The sequence below is a fragment of the Nicotiana tomentosiformis genome, chromosome 12 (assembly GCF_000390325.3).
Source record: "Nicotiana tomentosiformis chromosome 12, ASM39032v3, whole genome shotgun sequence".
Taxonomy (NCBI): Eukaryota; Viridiplantae; Streptophyta; class Magnoliopsida; order Solanales; family Solanaceae; genus Nicotiana; species Nicotiana tomentosiformis.
Window position 1 is genome coordinate 22,156,517 of NC_090823.1, and position 19,730 is coordinate 22,176,246.

A 19,730-nucleotide genomic window follows, 5' to 3' on the forward strand; every position below is an offset into this window, starting at 1 on the left:
TACACCTCAATTTAGAAATCAGGTGAGGCTCTTGTCACAGCTATTTTTGGAATTTTAGTTACGCCAATGTGATGATTTGATTTTGATATGGCAATCACAGTCTGATTATCACATTAGTAATTCTCTCTTCAACCAAAATTAAAATAGTAAATGTATAAGAGAATAAAGTTGAATATATATGGAAATCTTTTCCAGCTATCACAGAACTGCATCTCCATTTGGACAGTTAAGATAAGATGGTTCATATTTACATAAAAATGGATCTAAAATATAGAGAAAAACGTAATCTTTCAAAGAATAAAACTTTTTAAAATAAAAATAGGTCCCAAAATATTATTTTGACAAATAAAAATAAAATTAAAAAGTTAGGTTAAAGAGCTTTCATCTAGAAAAAGTTAACAAAATTTTAGGACATCACAGAATAAAAAGTAGGACAGATAATTTAGGTCTGGAGTGATCCATTAATCTGTATCTCAAATTATTTGTCGTGCTTCACTTTTCACACCCTTAAGAAAATATTAATTATAAGGGTTTTAGATTATTTTATTTTTATTTATGTCTTAATATAAACTTTTCATTTACATATTTACTCTATTTATATGCTACCATCTCCATCTTCAAGAATAATTACTATTAAGAGTAAATGGAAAAAAAAAAATAATTTTACCTTGAACTTCTAAATGACAAATAATTTGAGACAACTATTTTTAGAAAATAGATAATTTGAGACCGGAGAGAGTACTAATTCTTGTAATCAGTAAAATTTGGGGACACCAACGAAACATACTGACGATTAATTTCTGATAAATGGATTACATATCATTCAATGACCTAAGAGTCTAAACCCATAAGATGAACATTAACATCTCTCAAATAGAACTTCAACAAACAGCATCCTATTAAAAGTTATGGTGAGGCAAAAACTTGGGAAGAAACAGTAAACATTGGACTAGTAAGCATAACCTGAAGGGAAGAAACAGTAAACTTTGGAAGCTACATATATAAGTATATAGCCCACCTACCTAGCGGAGAGCAGAAATCAGAAGAAAACACTGTAATTGTAATCTTTAGAGCAAAACTGGACAGTATCTCCAAAACAGATACTACTATACAAGTAACTCACAACACATACTACTATACAAGTTTATCTATCTAATAGATACTTCAATAGTTCCATCAGGTGACATGTCAGTAAAAATGTGGACTCTCGCTTCGTACTGAAGTCCTCGAATGAACAAGCAGTGGATACAGATGGAGGCAATGACACATTAACTCATGGAGTATTATACAAGATTCAGATTACCTAGATGTTAAGATCTTGAATTCGAGTAAAAGTCTGACGAAAGGTAAGAAGATTTTGGCAATGCATCCATACTATCACTTGACCTTTGTGTAGAAATATCAGCTACAAACTCATCGAGTGTCTAAACAAAAAAACAAGCAAATGAAAGTTTCAGATTTACGATTCTATTTGTACTTTAGCAAATATACTTGGAAACAAGACATAAGAGGAAGTTTCAGGCAGAACATATTTAATATAATACTGATATCATGAGTAGAATTCTGAAATCAGAATGGAAATAGGATCTTGGGAACATGGTCTCAGTAGGCCTGCACCAAAATCTGCATTTTTTTGGCACCATACATATACACAAACCACGTAAAAACAATCTTAACACACTGCTTGTACATTTTTCTCAAGGTAAACAAGTCACTGTTGCAATTCCTATGGTCCCAAAGATCCCTGATTTCTAGTTAAAACAGTAGCAAGATTAGTCTTGTAACTATCAAAATAACTAACCTCGACAGCTTGTTGCAGAGCATGACACATCTCTACAGTCCTCCTCCTCTTAGTGACAACTTCGTCCTGCTCTTGCACCAAATCTTCAAAAAGGTTCTCTCTGTGGGTGACTCAAGGAGAGGCAGAGAAATGATCAGAAGTGGTCATAACTCGAAGTAAGCACATAAACAAGGTAATTCTACATGATCCATGGCTTACAGACTTCCCTCCATAATTCACTTAAGAGAAACGCCACAGCCAAAAAAAAAAGGAGAGGGACAAGTCATAACAATGAGTTGATCTACAGCTCCACATACAAACAAGACATCGTTTGTGAAGGTCGAGCCAGGTTTGGCAATCCCATCTCATGAAATTACTGGTTCGGCTCTCCATATTATGTTGCAGTTCTACCAAGTATTCTTTCTAAAAGATACAAATATCATGATAGTCGGAATCTAAAAATGCAAAAATCTTAACAAGAAGCGCCGATAAAGAAAGATTGTTCGAACTGATTAATCAAACAAAAAAATAAGCCGGAAACCTAAGACAACAACCAGAAGCAGAATCGACTCAGGTGATAGGAACTCTACCCATCGGATTAGAAACAAGCACAAGCTGAGAATGAGTTGTCTGCTTATGAGGAGGTACTCCTAATTCAGGTAAGACAATGTTTTCAGATTCTTCAGCATACACGTTACAAGTCTAACAAGGATGTCAAATCCATCTTTGTGGGATTTATAAGATCCCAAAATCAAATAACATGAAAGAGAAACAATTGTCCCAATGAGCATACCGGTACAATTTCTCTATGAACGTGCCAAGAAGATGCCTCTTAGCATGATTGACCTGGAGAAAATCAGCAGTGAGTGATAACAAAAGGGCAGATGCTTGCAGAGTGCTATACACACAGCGCAACTAAAAACATGCACAGATATACTTAATATTGGCTACATAATATATGACCAAAGCATTAAAACAGAGGGGGAAAAGTTACCAGATAATGCATAATAGCTTTTGGAACCAAATCCTGTATATTCCTCCTCACAATATCATAGTAAGATGTTACGAGTATTTTCGTCACTATAATCTCCACTTGGTACTCTGTTTCAGTTTCTCCAGGCCTCAAGATTGATGGTGGCTAAAAAGAGAGTAAGATGGCGTATCACAAAGATCAGATATTTCATCACCATGTCTGTCGTTTCTCTCTTTTATGATATGTACTTGAGTAGTATGCACTTACATTTTTCAATTGTATAACAGGGGGTGCCTGGTCAATATCATGCACCACTTCAGCAGCATGTCTCTTAGATGAATTCCCTACTGATGATCCTCGGCTTCCAAATAGGGAGGAAACCCCCCACGTCCTTGTGATTGAGGTACCTAAAATGCATTTTGTAGCAATTTCACATGTTACTATTACAAAGAAAGTGGTGAAAAAGCGCCCACTTGTCTCTATTTTCATTTTATATGAAAAAGAATCAAGCAAATTGCAAATAATTCAATTAGATTTTGCAGATGATCTTTTGTTGTTTTGTAGAGGAGACTTGATATCTATTCAACTGCTCTTAAATTGCTTCTCAAACTTCTCCAATTGTTCTGGACTAGTGGCTAATGTTGACAAGAGCACTATTTTCTTTGGGGGTGTTGACAATGTGGTACAAGGCGAGATTTTGAATATTTTGGGGTTTACAAAGGGGGAACTACCTATCAGGTACCATGGGGTGCCTTTAAACTCTAAAAGACTTCCTGTGATGCAATACTATCCCCTCGTGGACAAGATGCTGGGGAAAATACCATCCTGGACCTCCAAGTTTCTTTCTTACTCGGGGAGGTTGCAGCAAATCAAAACTGTCTTATTCTCCATCCAAGTCTACTGGTCTCAAATATTTGTACTCCCTAAGAAAATAACACATTTGATTGAGGCAACTTGTAGGAACTTCTTATGGGGTGGTGGTGTGGAGATGACAAGGAAAGCCCCATTAGCCTGGGACAGAGTATGTTGGCCTAGAACAGTCGGTGGTTTCAATGTATTACACATTGAGACACGGAATAAAGCTGCAGTCTGCAAGCTTTTATGGAATCTACATACAAAAAAAGACAAGTTATGGGTGAGGTGGGTTCACATTTACTATGGGAAGGGGAGGCAAATATGGGAAGTGGAGCCACAACAAGCTTCTTGGATTCTGACTAAGATTCTTAAAGCTAAAAAGTACTTAGAGGGAACTGGAATGAGAATGACTGATATGTCTCAACTGAAGACCTTCTCTACCAAAAAGATGTACCAGAAGATGAGAGGTGAGTTTGTAAAAGTACCCTGAAAAAAGCTCATGTGTAACAACCCTTCTACTCCTAGATGGTTGTTTATTTTGAACCTGGCAATACAGAGAAGACTAAGCAAAAAGGATAGATTGACAAAATGGGGAATCATTGTGGACCAAACTTGTATACTCTGCTACAAAGAACAAGAATGTCTTGATCATCTGTTCTTTGAATGTGAATTTTCAAAGGAGCTATGGTACAGATTACTACAATGGCAAGGCATACATAGAGCTGTGATGATATGGCAGGATGAAATAGACTGGGCAAGCAGGGAGATGAGAAGTAACAACCCATCGGCTGATATCTTTAGAATGTCATTGACTGGTTGTGTCTACTATATTTGGCAAGAGAGAAATTTGCGTATCTTCCAGCACAAGCAGAGATCTCTGGACGTCATACTTAGAAGCCTGGTACAAGATATGTTCTGTAGAGGCTGCGGGAAGAGCAAACTTGGAAAAAAATAAAATACTTTAGATTTTTATCCTTAGCGGTAGAAGTATATGATGATAGAGGATCAGTAGCTTTGCTGGGAATTGGGACTTGTGTCCAACTAACCAGACTGCAAGTTTTGCTTGTTTTTTTCCCCCTTCTTAGGCAACTGATCTGTACATTTCTCTACTTGGTAATAAAAGTCTTATTTACCAAAAAAAAAAGAATCTAGAAAATCATTTGGACCATCAAACAGCAGTTGCCTATATAGCATAAATAATTCTAAAGGTACACCATATCTTGCACTTTATCCAATACAATACAGCTAAAGTTGGACATGGTTCATCCCATGACATTGAATGTGAGAAAATTTGATTTTGTCTGGACAACAAAAATAGTTGTGTATCCTCAGAGTGTCTCAGGAGAGATCCTACTTCTCTTTATCTTCGATTAGATGCAAGGTCAAAATAAGAGGAATGAGAGAAAATTCAACTCCAAAGCTAGACTATTCCCTCAACCTTGGTTGGAATTTTATGTACTATTTATGTGGTTTACAATTTGGAAGTTATAGATTCTAAAGAATCACAATCTACTCTGGCTGATTACAGTATTAACTGAGAAAGAAGAAGAGATGGGGAATATGATGATTGATTATTCCCTCAGGCTATTCGGGGTAAAATGACCTTTACAAGGATTACAAATAAGGAAAGAAATAAAAGAGAATAATTAGATTCCTACAAAATCTCCTAATTACTTAATTACGGGGAATGGGATATGGGAATATTTCTTTTTTTTTTATAAGGTAAATTGTATTAATCAAAAGGGAGAGAACTCCCGTGTACACGAAGTATACCCAAGACGTAGAGAATTTACATCAGAACATGATTCTCTACAAAAGACGTCCAATCTTCTATACAAGTAGTGGCTAAATGAGTGCACCAAAAAGCGATCAAAGATAAAAGACTATTCTTAAGATGTGAAAAAGGAGACTCAATCTCCTCAAAAGCTCTCCTATTTCTCTCCCCCCATACTACCCACATGAGAGCTAACGGGGCGAATTTCCACGCCTTTTGCTTTCTTCTTCTACGAAAACCGCCCCAGCTATATAACATTTCCTTTACAGTACTTGGCATCACCCATTGAACACCAAAAAGATTCAGGATTGACCACCACAATGCAAAGGACACAGGGCAATGCAACATAAGGTGATCAACTTCTTCCCCAGAGCTTTTACACATGTAGCACCAACTAACAAGTGTAATTCCCCTCTTTCGGAGATTTTCAGCAGTCAAGATCACTCCCCTTGCCGCTAGCCATGCAAAAACGCACACCTTCGTGGGCGCCCTAGGAATCCAGATCGAGGAGTATGGAAAATTGGTCTCCTCTCTCACCAACATACTCTGGTAAAAGGACTTTACGGTGAACAAACCATCGCCACGCAAGCCCCATCTCCAAGAGTCACAGGATGGCTGGAGCATGTCTTGCCCGTATAGCAGTGCCAACAAGACTTGAAGCTCCGCAATCTCCCAATCTTGCATGTTCCTCCTGAATGAGAGGTCCCATACTACCCCCTTCTTCATGCTCCTTGCGAATCTGTTGGACCATCAGTTCCTTCTGGTTTGAAACTCTGAAAACGTGGGGGAAGGAGACCCTCAGAGTATCCTCTCCACACCACCTATGATTCCAAAAGCTGATTCTACTTCCATCTCTCACCCTGTAAGTGATGTTGCCACTGAATGCTTCCCAATTCTTCATGATACTCCTCCACATGCCACACCCGAAAGGTGTTGTGATCGCCTTGGTCCTCCAACCCCTCCCGTTGAATCATACTTTTCTACTATGACCTCCCTCCATAGAGCATGCTCTTCTACCCCGAATCTCCACAGCCACTTTTCCATTAAAGCTTTGTTAAATACCCTAAGATCTTTCACTCCAAGTCCACCCCACTTCTTTGGGGAAGTGACTGTCTGCCAATTCACTAGATGAAACTTTCTAGTTCCATCTGCCGCATCCCACAGAAAGTTCCTTTGAAGTCGCTCCAGTTTTTCTGTGATGCTCACCGGTGCTTGCAACAGGGATAAGTAATAGGTGGGCATACTCGATAAAGTGCTTTTGATAAGCACTTCCTTACCTCCTTTTGACAAATACCGTTTCTGCCACCCTGCTAATCTTTTTTCAACCCGCTCGATCACTGGATTCCAAACCGTAGTATCCTTATATGAAGCGCCCAAAGGGAGGCCTAGGTAAGTAGTGGGAAGGGAGCCCACCTTGCATCTGAGAACACCAGACAAGGCATCAATATTAGTAACCTCACCTACCGGGAAAATCTCACACTTGCCGATGTTGATTTTGAGTCCTGATACTAACTGAAACCACTGCAGGACCTGCTTCAGGTAGGTCAACTGATCCATATCGGCATCACAGAAAACCAGTGTGTCATCCGCAAAAAGCAAATGTGAGACTCTTCGGGCACTGAGCACCCCAATCGGAGCTGAGAATCCTCTCATGAAACCTCCGCCCGCCGCACGATCCATCATTTTGCTCAGAGCATCCATCACTAGAATGAATAACATGGGGGATAGGGGGTCACCTTGCCTGAGACCCCTGGAGCTGCCAAAGAAACCACACGAGCTACCATTAACCAGGACAGAGAATCTGACCGAGGAAATGCAGAACTTTATCCATCCCCTCCATCTTTCCCCAAACCCCATCCGCATCATAATGAAGTTCAGGAACTTCCAATTGACATGGTCGAAAGCCTTCTCAAGATCTAACTTGCAAAGTAAGCCGGGTTCTCTATATTTCCTTCTGGAGTCTACAAGTTCATTTGCCACCAAGGCAGCATCCAGGATCTGCCTACCTTCCACAAACGCATTCTGGGAGGACGAAACAGTCATGTCAAGAACCTTCTTAAGTCTGTTGGAAAGCACTTTAGAAATAATCTTGTAAATGCTCCCCACTAGACTAATAGGCCTGTAGTCTCTGATACAAGATGCACCTTCTTTCTTAGGCACAATAGTAATAAAGGAAGCATTGATACTTCTCTCGAAAACACCATTCGCATGGAAGTATTCAATGGCTTCCATCAACTCCCCCTTGATGGTGTCCCAGAAGAGCTGAAAGAAAGCCAAGGAGAAACCATCAGGCCCGGGGGCCTTATCACCAGCACAACACGACACAGCCTCGTGCACCTCCTCCTCCTCGAAAATCCTTTCTAGCCACTCGCTGTCTCCCTCCCCTATATGGTTGAACTCTATTCCCCCCAAAGTCGGCCTCCAACTAACTTCCTCTTTATATAAGTTCTCATAAAACCCCGCTATCGCCCCTTTTACCTCCTCCTCTCCCTCAATCCTCACCCCATCCACAACTAAGGACTCTATGAAGTTTCTCCTTCGATTTGCGAGCGCCACCCTATGAAAATACTTGGTATTCGAATCCCCCTCCTTTAGCCAGAGCGCCCTCGATTTTTGTCGCCAACTAGTCTTCTGAGCTATTGCTAACTCGACTATTTCCCTCTTAACCTCCCCCAATCTCTCTTTCTCAGATTCGTCTAACTCCCCCGCCCCTTCCCCTCTTTCTAAATCCCCCAATTCATGCATAAGCTCCCTCATTTTAACCTCTACCCTCCCAAAAACCTCCTTATTCCACCTAATAATATCTCCCTTGAGCAATTTGAGTTTCTTCGAAAGACGGTATGAAGGTGTCCCTGATACCCCATAGCTTGTCCACCATTCTTTCACCTTGTCACAGAATCCTGGCACTTTCAATCACATGTTTTCGAATCGGAAGGGAGCACGCACCCCCCTCCCTCTGCATCCATCTAGCAAAATAGGCAAATGATCTGAAGTCAACCTAGGTAAAGGAATCTGCAGCACATTCGACACCAGCTCTTCCCACGAGGGAGATGTCAGGAATCTATCAATTCTAGACCTTGAGTTGGAATCCTCCGCCCTGACCCAAGTAAACATTTCCCCTGACAGAGGAAGGTCAATGAGAAAGTGATCATTGATGAAGTCAGAAAACTCCTCCATGGCCCTCGAAATCACACTACCTCCTAATCTCTCCTCCGGGAATCTAATAGTGTTAAAGTCTCCCCTTAGAACCCATGGAATGTCCCATTCCCCCATAATATTGGCCAGTTCCTCCCAGAAAGACACATTGGACCCTTCCTCTACCGGCCCATACACTCCCCCAAATCCCCACTCCACCCCACTCACTCTATCTTTGACGAGAGCTGCCAAAGAGAAAACTCCCTTCCTAATCTCCTTTACCTCCAAGCTTCTATCATCCCACATAAGTAGGATGCCCCCCGGTACTTCCCACTGCTGGGACCCAGTCATATTTCACCCAGCTACCTCCCCAGACACTTCTCACGATCGCATCCGACAAAAATTCCATTTTGGTCTCCTGAAAAATAACTAGGTTGGCACCCCACTCCCTAACTCCCACTTTGATGATGACCCTTTTGTTTGGGCCATTCATCCCCCTCACATTCCATGAAAGGATCTTAACTTCCATAAGCAACAATAGCCCCCATTTCCCCACCCCCCCTAACCGAGGTCCCTTTCTCTTTGTCACACACTCGCCCCCTTCTCTGATACACCACTACATCCCCTAAGTTATTTTGCTTAACACCTTTACCCAACTCCCTCCCTGCACCTTCGTAAAGAGATTGTTGCTCAATCTCCCTCAACAGTTCTAACACCCTATCTTCCTTCCCTTCAACAGAAACACCTAGAAACTTCCCAAAGTTTAATAGTTTATCCTCCATCCAAAAAGACATATCCCCTCCTCCGATCCTTGACGAAATTGGGCAGGCTTCTTCTATATGTGCCCTTTCCTTGCTACTACCAGAGGAATACAAGACAATATCATTGCTAGCACTAGGAGTTTTAACCTCCGAAAGGGTCTCACCGTTTCCCTGGGGTCAGCAACCTCTGAAATTAACACCCCGCTGCTATAGGAATGTCCAGAACCATCAGTAGGGTAGCATGGCGGAAGAGAGCACGAAACCCTTGGCGGCATATTAACTGAAAATATTGGTCCGACACTAACATCAATTGGGGCATGCTCAACAATCTCCCTAGAAGAAGAAGAAGCTTTAAGTGTGGCCTCAGCACAACTAAGCCCAGGAGCTGGTGAGGGGTTGATGGAACCGGGTCCATCTGAGGCGGGGGGCCGTGGATTAACAGCACCATCCTTAGCCGGTTCTGCCCCTGCAGCAGCGGCCACCGTAGAGGGGCACATGTCACTAGAGCTCGGTGAAGGAGTGCCACTGTGTGAAGCACCTTGGCCAGAGGAAGGAGGAACGATTGTTCCCATTTGCTTAGGAGCCTTATCATGCGCAGCTTTAGATAAACTGGGCCCCTTAGGATCAATTCTAATGGAATTGGGGAAAGTTGTTGGGCCCATGTAAGGAAGCCCAGGCCTATACTTGCTGAAAACATGCCCGGCCCTATGATAAGTAGAAGAGGACCGTCCCATTCTGCCTTTCCAGTCCGCCTCACTAACCCATTCACGTCTTCTCCTCCTGTTAAAATTGTCTTCCTCCCCCGATTTCAAACCTCCCGTCTCTTCTCGATCTAACGTTTGATTCCGGCTTAATCCAGTGATCCGGTGAACCCTCCCCTCCCCTCAGAGACTAATTTCCCCTCCCCTCCCTTATATCTGACCTTCCCTTTTCTTCCGTCGCTATCGCAGGCATAAAGATAGGGCGAAATTCAGGGCTCAACCAAACCCTATAACTCAAGTAGCCATCTTCCACCACAGTGGAGACAGGGATTCTGCCCCCTTTCCTCACCACAATCCTCACTCGCGAGAGATCGTGTAAACTGCAAGTGACATCAATAAAACCCCCACAGATTTCCCCTATCTTCTTGAATAGGTCAAGACACCAAAGATGCACCGGGAGACCCACCATGTTGACCATCAATGTTTCGCCAGTGAAGCGAGGGTCAAGACACCCATCATGCTCCACCCATCTGTCTAGATTTAAAAAGTTCCCATCGAACCACCTGTTTCCTCTGACAAGAATTTTCGAATCTTGAGACTTGTCAACAAAACGAAAGAGATATTGAGTGTCCCCCAATTGCGATATTTTCAGCCCGTCCTTGAAGTTCCATGCCTCTGTTGCCCAGTTCCTAACAGCCTCCAGAGAACCAACCCATTTGGAGAAAGACCCAATGAGACTAGATTCCAAGAAACCCTTGCGCCTGAGAGTGTGCTCCTCGGACAGCGAGAAGTGCGGCTCCTGTCCTACGTCGAGCTTTCGATGGCATCTTCCCCTAAGTTCTAGGGCTGGCCAAGAGACAGCTTTCATAAAAGACATGTTTTCCAGTTTTCTAGATTCTAGAGAGAAAAAAGAGCTTCTCTCTGTACAATCCATCATATTCTAAATGTGGCTGTCCCGGAAAAATTGGCCGGAAAAAGCCTCAATAGTCGGGATAACAGTATTCACAGTGGGTGAAAACAGTATATATGAAGGGGGGAAGGTTTTCTTGTACTGAACAAAAGAAACAATCGTCAGAAACTGGGGTTTAAAGGCCGGAAAAAGAAAAAGTCGTCGGAATTTGGTGAAACTGGCACGGGATGGCTCGGAAATGCCTCAAGAAGAGGTTGTCTGAAGAAAAAAAATTGAAAAGTCGCCGGAAAAGGCCACACGCGCCGGCGCGTTGCTGAAAGCTCGCCGGAAAAACAGGCGAGTTGGCGGCGCGTAAGGGCGCGTGAGAACTCAGTTGCCGGAGAAATTTACTGGGGTTTGGACGCGGGGAGCTTGGCTCTTGATGGGTGTGGTGGAAAATTAGGAAGAAGAAGAGATGGAAGAGGCTCGGCCATAGGAAGCATTGTTGCGAAGGCACTGTTGCGATTAGGGCACTGTGTCAGAGAACTATCTCACGTTTCCAGTATGCAACTGTTCTGTTTTCTTTTTGATGGAACAATCAAAACAAGAAAAAAAGAAATTAATTTGGGGAATATTTCTATATTTACATAGTACATATTCTTGCCATATTTAACAAAATCAATATAAATAGGCTTCAAGCTTGTTGCAAAAGTGTCCAAACAGAAATCCTCGGAGAGATTTGATAAGAGCATTTGCGGCCGTTTGATCCGACGAAGTTGCTACCTGTTGAGTCCCACATTGGTGCTTTAGGGACGGGATGGTCTCTTTATATGGTCTTGGTTAATCACCTCATTTGCTAGCTTTTGTGTTTGAGTAAGGCCCAAGGTCCACTTGTTTATCATGGTATCAGAGTCAGAGTCAGGCTCATCTCAATTTATTGTTTATCCGATATTTGGCCCCCATCTTATATTGTCAACGCTCCAAATGTCCAATTTTGGGTGTGCGCGGGGAGAGGGTTGTTGAGTCCCACAACAGTGCTTTAGGGGTGGGATGGTATCTTTATATCGTCTTGGGTAATCCTCACCTCATGAGCTAGCTTCTAGAGTTGAGTTAGCCCAAGGTCCATTTCTTTATCAGTATCAACGCATCAAGACTTAATCTTCACAAGACAATGTACCCAGACATTTTCATTATTGAATGATTGGGAAATCATTAGAATTGCAGACTTCTACAACACAATCAACCAATTCACAGGTGTCACTCAGAATGATGACAAGGTTTGGTGGCTGGGACACAAGTCAGGTAGTTTCTCTGTTAAAACTTCCTACCAAACGCTCAATCAAACTAACGTTATAACTGAGTTTTTGCCAAGAAGCATATTTGGAAAGTAAAGATTCCTTATAAAGTGGCATGTTTTGTTTGGTTGGTAGCTAGAAAGGCCTGTTTAACAGAGGATAATCTGATGAAAAGGGGTCTACCACTCTGTTCCAGATGTCACCTATGTGGAAGTAGGCAGAAACTATTAATCACCTTTACTTACATTGTTCAGTGACAGTACAAGTTTGGAATATATTTCTAGCACTAGCAGGGGTACACTGGGTCATGCCAAACAACACAAAGGAAATGTTGTCATGCTGGAATAAAGGGAGTAGTCCCTTAGCTCGGAAGAATAGATGGGATTTAATTCCTGCTTGCATATGGTGGTCTATTTGGAAAGAAAAGAACTCAAGGTGTTTTGAAGACAAGGGCAGCTCAATTCAGAAGATAAAAATGGACTCTTTGTTGTTGTTTTATTTTTGGTGTAAGCAGGATTATACAGAGGATCCAGAAGGTATAATAGATGTCCTAGGATCCTTGTAATAGGATAGAAATTTTAGATGTATATTTTGGTACAACCTCCTGTAATTATGGCCAGCACAGCCTTTGTGCCTTTTGAATATATAAAACTGTTATCATCTCAAAAAAAAGACTTAATCTTCTACTTAAGAAATGAAAATCCACCTCTTTATGCTTTGTCATTTCATGAAAGATTGAATTTGAGGGAATGTGAAGGGTATCTTCAATGTCGCATATCATTTTCATCTATTTGATTTTAACACGCCTTAACTCTTGGAGAAGTTGTTTCAACTAAATAAGCTCACAAGTTGCAAAGGCCATAACTCGATATTTTAGTTCTACAACATCTCGCTTTTGCTTTTTCCAAGAGCTTAGGTTCCTTCCCATCATAACACAATATCCAGAAGTAGAACGTCTACCTCACTGCCCAATCAGCATCAATATCCAACAATGTCTGAGCGAAGCTTATCTTCGTATAACACTATTTGTCCTGGAGCTCTTCTCATGTATCTAAGGATGTGGACTACTACGGCTCAATGACCACTACGATATAATTTTTGAGGAACTAATATGCCACACTACAAATGAATTATTTGATTGTATGATGGTGGGATAATTCACTTTGCCGACCAGTCCTTGATATCAGAATCTTCCCATGCCCCCCCCTGTCCAAAGTGTACTTTTTTAATGAGATAACAATGCCTATCTTAAATTGTGCTAACTCGAAAATGGAAAATGGAATGATCTTGGAAATTGTTGTAGACCTAAAGTGATGGGATTAGATGATATATCGAGCCCAACTCTCTCTGAGCAACAAACCTTGGTGGTTGCTCCACATATACCTCATAGGCTAACTCTCAGCGCATGCATTCTCAATATCCGGCTGATGAAGCGTCCAACAAAAGATTGTTGCTAAGGAGATAAGTAGTCGGACAGACGCAATTTTGGCAACTAAAGAGAATGTGTGACTGTAATACCATAAATCTAAGTGCACCTGTTCGCAACAAGGCGAGCCTTCTTCCAATCAATTTTGCTAGCAGGACTCGCTTTACGCAGCGACACCCAACATAAACTTACCATTCGGTAACTAAACAAATTCCAAGTGTTATTAATGTAAAAAGCAGTCTCTATCATGACATCTCTCCACCTTTGACATTCCAATGCTTTGCTAATAGTTTTTGGTATATGAACAATAGATAAGGTATACACAAATGTATAATATGACAGGGAGATTATAACTCAAATTGTGTGTGTATCTGTGTCATGAGAAGAGTCATCATTGGTGTTAACAGGAGGACGAGTACATCGGAAGTTAGACTCAAAGAAGAAAAAGATTGACTTGAGGTATAGGAAGCAAAGGAACTGGTAAACCCTGAGGATTAGATTTTTGTTCGCACTGATTGGTGAAAAGCAGGGAGACATATTAACTAAGGTTATATCTACTAATATAATCTCTTTATCGTTTGATCATAGCATTTGAAACCTTTCTGAAGACAAGAGTATTCTAGAAAGACACGCTTAATCAACACTCAGGCTGAAGTTTGTCTTTTCTAGGACTGTGATCATCAACAAAGTAAGTACATCCAAACATCTCAGTGGTAGATGATGTGAATTTTGAACAGGAAACAGAATGGAATATGGACTTTGAGGATCCAATACAGCAAAGAGCATTCTATTAATTAGATAACAAGCAGTAAGAATGGCATTCTGCCCAAAAAGAATAGGAATATGATGGTGTACAAGTAAAGTATGCGTAGCGTCAATGTCCATTTTTACGTTCGGAGACTCCATTATGTTGAGGAGTATATGCATAAGAAGTCTATGATTGATTGCTTGAGAGGACATAAGACTGGCAAAGGGAGTGGATAAGTACTCGGTATTTTTTTTTTTTTGGAAATGCCGTACTCGGTATTATCACTGCATAATACCTTTACTAACACCAAATTGATTGTGAATCTCAGTACTATTTCCGAAAGATAGAAAATAATTATGAACGATCTTCATTAAGAACACCATTTTCAGCGGGAATAGCAATCAATAAAGCAGACAATATAATGAAACCCCAAACTTGAAACAACACGACTTGGACCAATATATAGAAGTGAACAATATCAAAGATAGACGATACTCTTGAATGGAAAGGGGATGATGGGAATGAAACCACGCCTGTTTTATGATTGACTTTCTTAATTATATTGAGTATATATGCAAGCACAATCGCCAAAGAGCTACAACATAGCAACTGTACCAACAGTTGAAAACCTTCGGTAATAATTTACTCTAATATAAAGTTTCAGTAGGCCAAAAGAACATAATAGACTGTCTCGAAATACTCTCAGAAAATTGATAATGATTCATTCAACCAGGAGAATTGCAAACGGTCGCAAAAAAAAAAAAAAAAAAAAAAAGATAATTCCAATGATCCAATTCAGAGATTAAGTTCTTTGCGAGCCAAGAGGATTACACATACAGACCGTTTCAGCTAGTGCTAAGCCAGTTAATATATTCTATTAATTAATGTAACCTTAAGCTGTGCTTCAACATGAATAACAATTGATTAAGATATCCAGATTAACTTACTTCTCCACGTTGTTGCTTCAAGCCCCCATCCCCGCGCCCCAACCCCCGAACCAAAAGAAAACTCTAACCAGCTTCTTTTCAATGTTTTGCTCCCCTCTATTCATCTTGCATTATCAGCATCAAAAGAAGAGGAATAAATGAAAACAAGGGGAGATCAGGTATGGGAAGAAGATCAAGAGGCCATACAGGTTAATAAGTTTCAAGGAGCTTACCTACTGATGCCACTCTATCATTGTCAGATTGAGTTCGACCCACCTTAAACAGTGAAATGCACTAAATCAGCAAGAACTTTATTGAAATACTAGTAACACAATAATGCAAGTAATCTTACAAGCAATATCTTTTTCTTTTCATTTTTGACAAGTAATATTTTAGACATGTCAAGTTTTGAGGAAAGTGAGCATACACTCCCACAATAGCCCTCTGCATTTCATTAAAACGTGCAATGGATGAACCAAAGAGCTGACATCACTAACAGCAACAGACACTGACTGTGCAAGTAATTTGGATCTGTTTTCCTCCGTTGAATGATATATTGATTCTACTATTCACACCCAACGTGCACAGAACACAAAAGAGAGCGCAAATCTCCAAGAGGAATATGAAAGAAATGGGTCCTCTTAACTAGAACTATTTCATAGAGATCAAAGAACAAGCAACCAAGAAAAGTAGAGTAATTGATCACGAGTTATTCTTATCACTTCAAAACACAAGTTTCTTGTGTCACTTGAATGTTGAGTATCACATAGAAAGACAGTTGCATCACACAACTTGAGACAAAATGTAGAGTTGGAAGAGAGTTCTAAAGCCTTATCGCTAAAGACTTGAAAATATATTGAAATCGAGAATCTGAAGATTTCACTCCATCCCTGATCCAACTTGACTCTCAACTGGATCTTACAGTGCAATTCTTCCTAGATGAATCTTACAATACAAAATTGAATCTCGCACTGGATAGGGTGGAGTAAAAGGAGTCATGCAACTCCCTTTCTTCCCCAACGGAGTCACGCCACATCTAATGCAACTTTCAGGAAAAACGTTTTTGCTTTTTAGTTTTTTCTATTCTGTTCGGTGACCCTCTTTTTGAGTCTACAGCCCTAACAGGGAACTTTGGATTGACTGCTGTTGAAGAGAAAAAAAGGGACAAATTGGGAATGAGTTGCTTGATTATTCCCTTAAGCTGGATGGGGAATTCATGGTATTTACAAGTGTATACAGTCTTGGTAAGCTACTAACTCTAGGCATAATTAAAAGAATCAAATAGGATAATAATCAAATCCCTAATGTGACCCTATAACAATCTCAACACTCCCCTTTAAGTTAGAGCAGTACATATCTCTTCTTTTTTTTATAAAATAGAGCAGTACATATCATAAGCTCCAAGCTTATATAATTTATTTAATACAGAATCCTCGGATGGATTTAGTAAGAACAGCCTTTAGCTGGTCATTTGAGTCAACAAAATTGGTGCTTATGCATCCGGACTCAGTCTTTTGTCTAACAAAATGACAATCTATCTCTAAATAATGTCTTTTAATGAAAAGATGTATTTGTAGCAATGAGTAGTGTAGCTGGAATTTCACAAATCAGTTTTCATCGGTTCACCTCATTTTAATTCTTGAAGAAGTCTCAGCCATGTAAACATGCATGTAGCTGAAGCCATGGCATGGCACGGTCTACCGTCGTCGTGCTTGAACTAAGCCACGATTTCTAGCTTTTTACTTTTCAATACCATTATATTCCATCCAATTAAGAAACAAACAATACCTTAAAATGGATTGTCTATATGAAGGAAATCCATCCTAATCTCATCAGAATATTAAATAACATGTGTATTTCTTCCATCCTCGTATAGCAGACCTTAAACTGAAGAGCCCTTGATATACCTTTGGATGTGACTTACGGCATTCTAATTGTTGTCACAAGGAGCTTAAAGAAACTGGTTACGCACGTTGACAGCAAAAACAAATATATCAGGCCGTGTTGAAAGGATATGCCTTTAGTTGGTACATCGATTTAGATTACATACTAATCGAGAAGTGGTCACTAATAAAAGAAAAAGATTCAAGACCGAGTATCATTATAAGAGAGTTAATGTTTGGACCTCTGTGGGTAAACACGTCCATAAGATAATGTTGTAAGATATGTGGATGGTAAGATAAATGTGAGGTCATAAAACACCGTACAATATGCAAAAGTACAATAATTGACAGTGCAAAGTTGACAAGGGAGACAAAAATCACATGGAGACAAGTTATCTCAAAAACTCTACAACCAATTGGAGTGCAGACTTAGTTATGAACAGAACAGAATAGACGCAAAAGAATCCATATAAGTGATACCAACTAGGCGGGGATTCAGCTTATTTACTCTCTTATTATGTTCCCGTGCTAACAACCAGCCTTTTAAGCTTGATTAAGGACTTGTATGACAGATAAGCATGAGATTTTGAGAAATTCGTTTTAGACGACGACTAATCTGTCTTTGAAGACAAAATGAAGTAGGTCTAAGTAGCAGAATGGATGTAAATGATTCAAAGAACTGAACCAACTAGTTTGGGATTGAGACTAGTTGATTAATTGAAAGTCAATGCTAAACTATCACTGTGAAGGACATTTAATTTTTCAGTGGGCATATCTCGTGATCAAGCAAGAGTCATTTTTGAATCACTTTTTTTATACCTTTTTATATCTATAATTGTGTCGCATCTTTGCACTGAATTCATAATTCACAGAATTGGAATTTCGGACCAGAGCTCCAAATTTCAATAAATGCACCTGGAACTTGGAACTAACTGTATTCACAGAGACCAGGGAACACATTAATTTGCGTGCTAAACAAGATGAATAAATGCTGCATGATAAGGAACCTCAATATATTCATCTTGAAGCATATATCTTATGTTCTTTTGCATCCACTCGTGTATGAAATTGCGCACTCGGTATCAACTATGCGCCAACGGTTCGTGATACTACATAGGGGTTATAAGGGAGCCAGGGTTGCTCAACCATTGTTACCACGTGTCGTCCAGATCGAGGATGACATGCGCCAAATAATGGCTTGAGGTGTCTTATGACTGGTGTCATACGAGTAGTGAAGGTTAGTATTGTGGATCATCGGACTGTGTCCTATGGCTTCGCGCCAAGTGAAGGGAGTCCACTATCAACGATCAGATTGCGGGGTCATGTGTTATATGAGTTTTGGCCTGAGAGTAAATAGGTGGTATTGAAAGGTTCTCCGAAACTTGTATATGATTAAGAGCTGAGATTTGTATGGGATGATGCTGGGACTTGCGGTATTCCCGCGTCCTTAATAATTCTACATTTCAGTATCAACGGGGTCATGGAAACAATTTCAGAATACTCGGGGTGTTCCAGTAAGTTCTTTTAATGCACCATCGGCACGGGGTTCCTATAATGATTATTCCAGTTATCCGGCACAGACTCAGTATGAGCAGCCGAACCCGCAGAGGGGTTGTTATTAGTGTGGTGATACTAGACACATCAAGAGAAATTGCCCACCACTTGAGAGGGGTGGATTTCATCAGAACACTCAAGCTACAAGCTTTATTCCAGTTAATACTCCACGTGCATAGCCAGTTAGGGGTGGAGGACAGGCGGGTAGAGGGCGCCTTTAGGAGCGTGTCCGAAATATTATTTGGAGGTCCGTAGTGGAATTAGGCTTGAAATGCCAAAAGTTGAAATTTTGGGAAGTTTGGCCGGGGGGTTGACTTTTTGATATTGAGGTCGGAATCCGATTCTGAAAATTGGAATAGGTCCATTATGTCATTTATGACTTGTGTGCAAAATTTGAAGTCATTCCGAATTGATTTGATGCGTTTCGGCACAAGATATAGAATTTGAAAGTTCAAAGTTCATAGATTTTGATTTGAGGTGCGATTCGTCGTTTTGATGTTGTTTGATGTGGTTTGAAGCCTCGACTAAGTTCGTATTGTATTTTGGGACATGTTTGTATAATTGGTTAAGGTCCCGAGGGCCTCGGGTGGATTTCGGAAGGTTAACGGAATGGATTCGGACAAAAAGGAGCTGCTGGAATTTTTCTGCTGCAGAAGCTGTTTTTGGACAGCAACTGGTACAATCGCAGAGCCGACTTTGGAAGCTTATATCTCGAAATGTATAAGGAATCAGAAAATTATCAAAACATGAAAGTTGTAGTATTTTGATTCTAGTTTCCAGAATGTTAAACCACTCATCATTTGGACATTTGTACAGAAAGTTATGATAGATTGAACGAAGGCTGGTAGGGCAGTTTCGCCAGAAATTTCTGATGCGTGGAGCCGACTTTGGAAGCTTATATCTCGCAATTCATAAGGAATTAGAAAATTATCAAAACGTGAAAGTTGTAATATTTTGATTCTACTTTCCAGAATGTTAAACCACTCATCATTTGGACATTTGTACAGAAAGTTATGAAGGATTGAATGAA

At 40.4% G+C, this 19,730-nt stretch overlaps 1 protein-coding gene across 3 annotated transcripts in view; it reads right to left on the reverse strand.

The window, feature by feature from the left end:
* Positions 1 to 924: 924 nt before the first annotated feature.
* Positions 925 to 19,730, reverse strand: part of LOC104103906 (dynamin-related protein 3A-like) — a 37,381-nt gene continuing 18,575 nt past the window's right edge. The window contains exons 14-19 of one of the 3 annotated variants that reach the window (XM_070191891.1): positions 15,497 to 15,539; positions 3,021 to 3,160; positions 2,775 to 2,918; positions 2,574 to 2,626; positions 1,802 to 1,901; positions 925 to 1,424 (exon numbers count right to left, since the gene is read on the reverse strand). In XM_070191891.1, coding sequence (XP_070047992.1) covers positions 1,311 to 1,424; positions 1,802 to 1,901; positions 2,574 to 2,626; positions 2,775 to 2,918; positions 3,021 to 3,160; positions 15,497 to 15,539 — 594 coding nt within the window. In that variant the 3' untranslated portion in view covers positions 925 to 1,310. Of the gene's footprint in view, positions 1,425 to 1,801; positions 1,902 to 2,573; positions 2,627 to 2,774; positions 2,919 to 3,020; positions 3,161 to 12,576; positions 15,389 to 15,496; positions 15,540 to 19,730 lie in introns of those variants that run through there. The other 2 variants (XR_011412815.1, XM_070191892.1) reach the window with 2 other exon arrangements.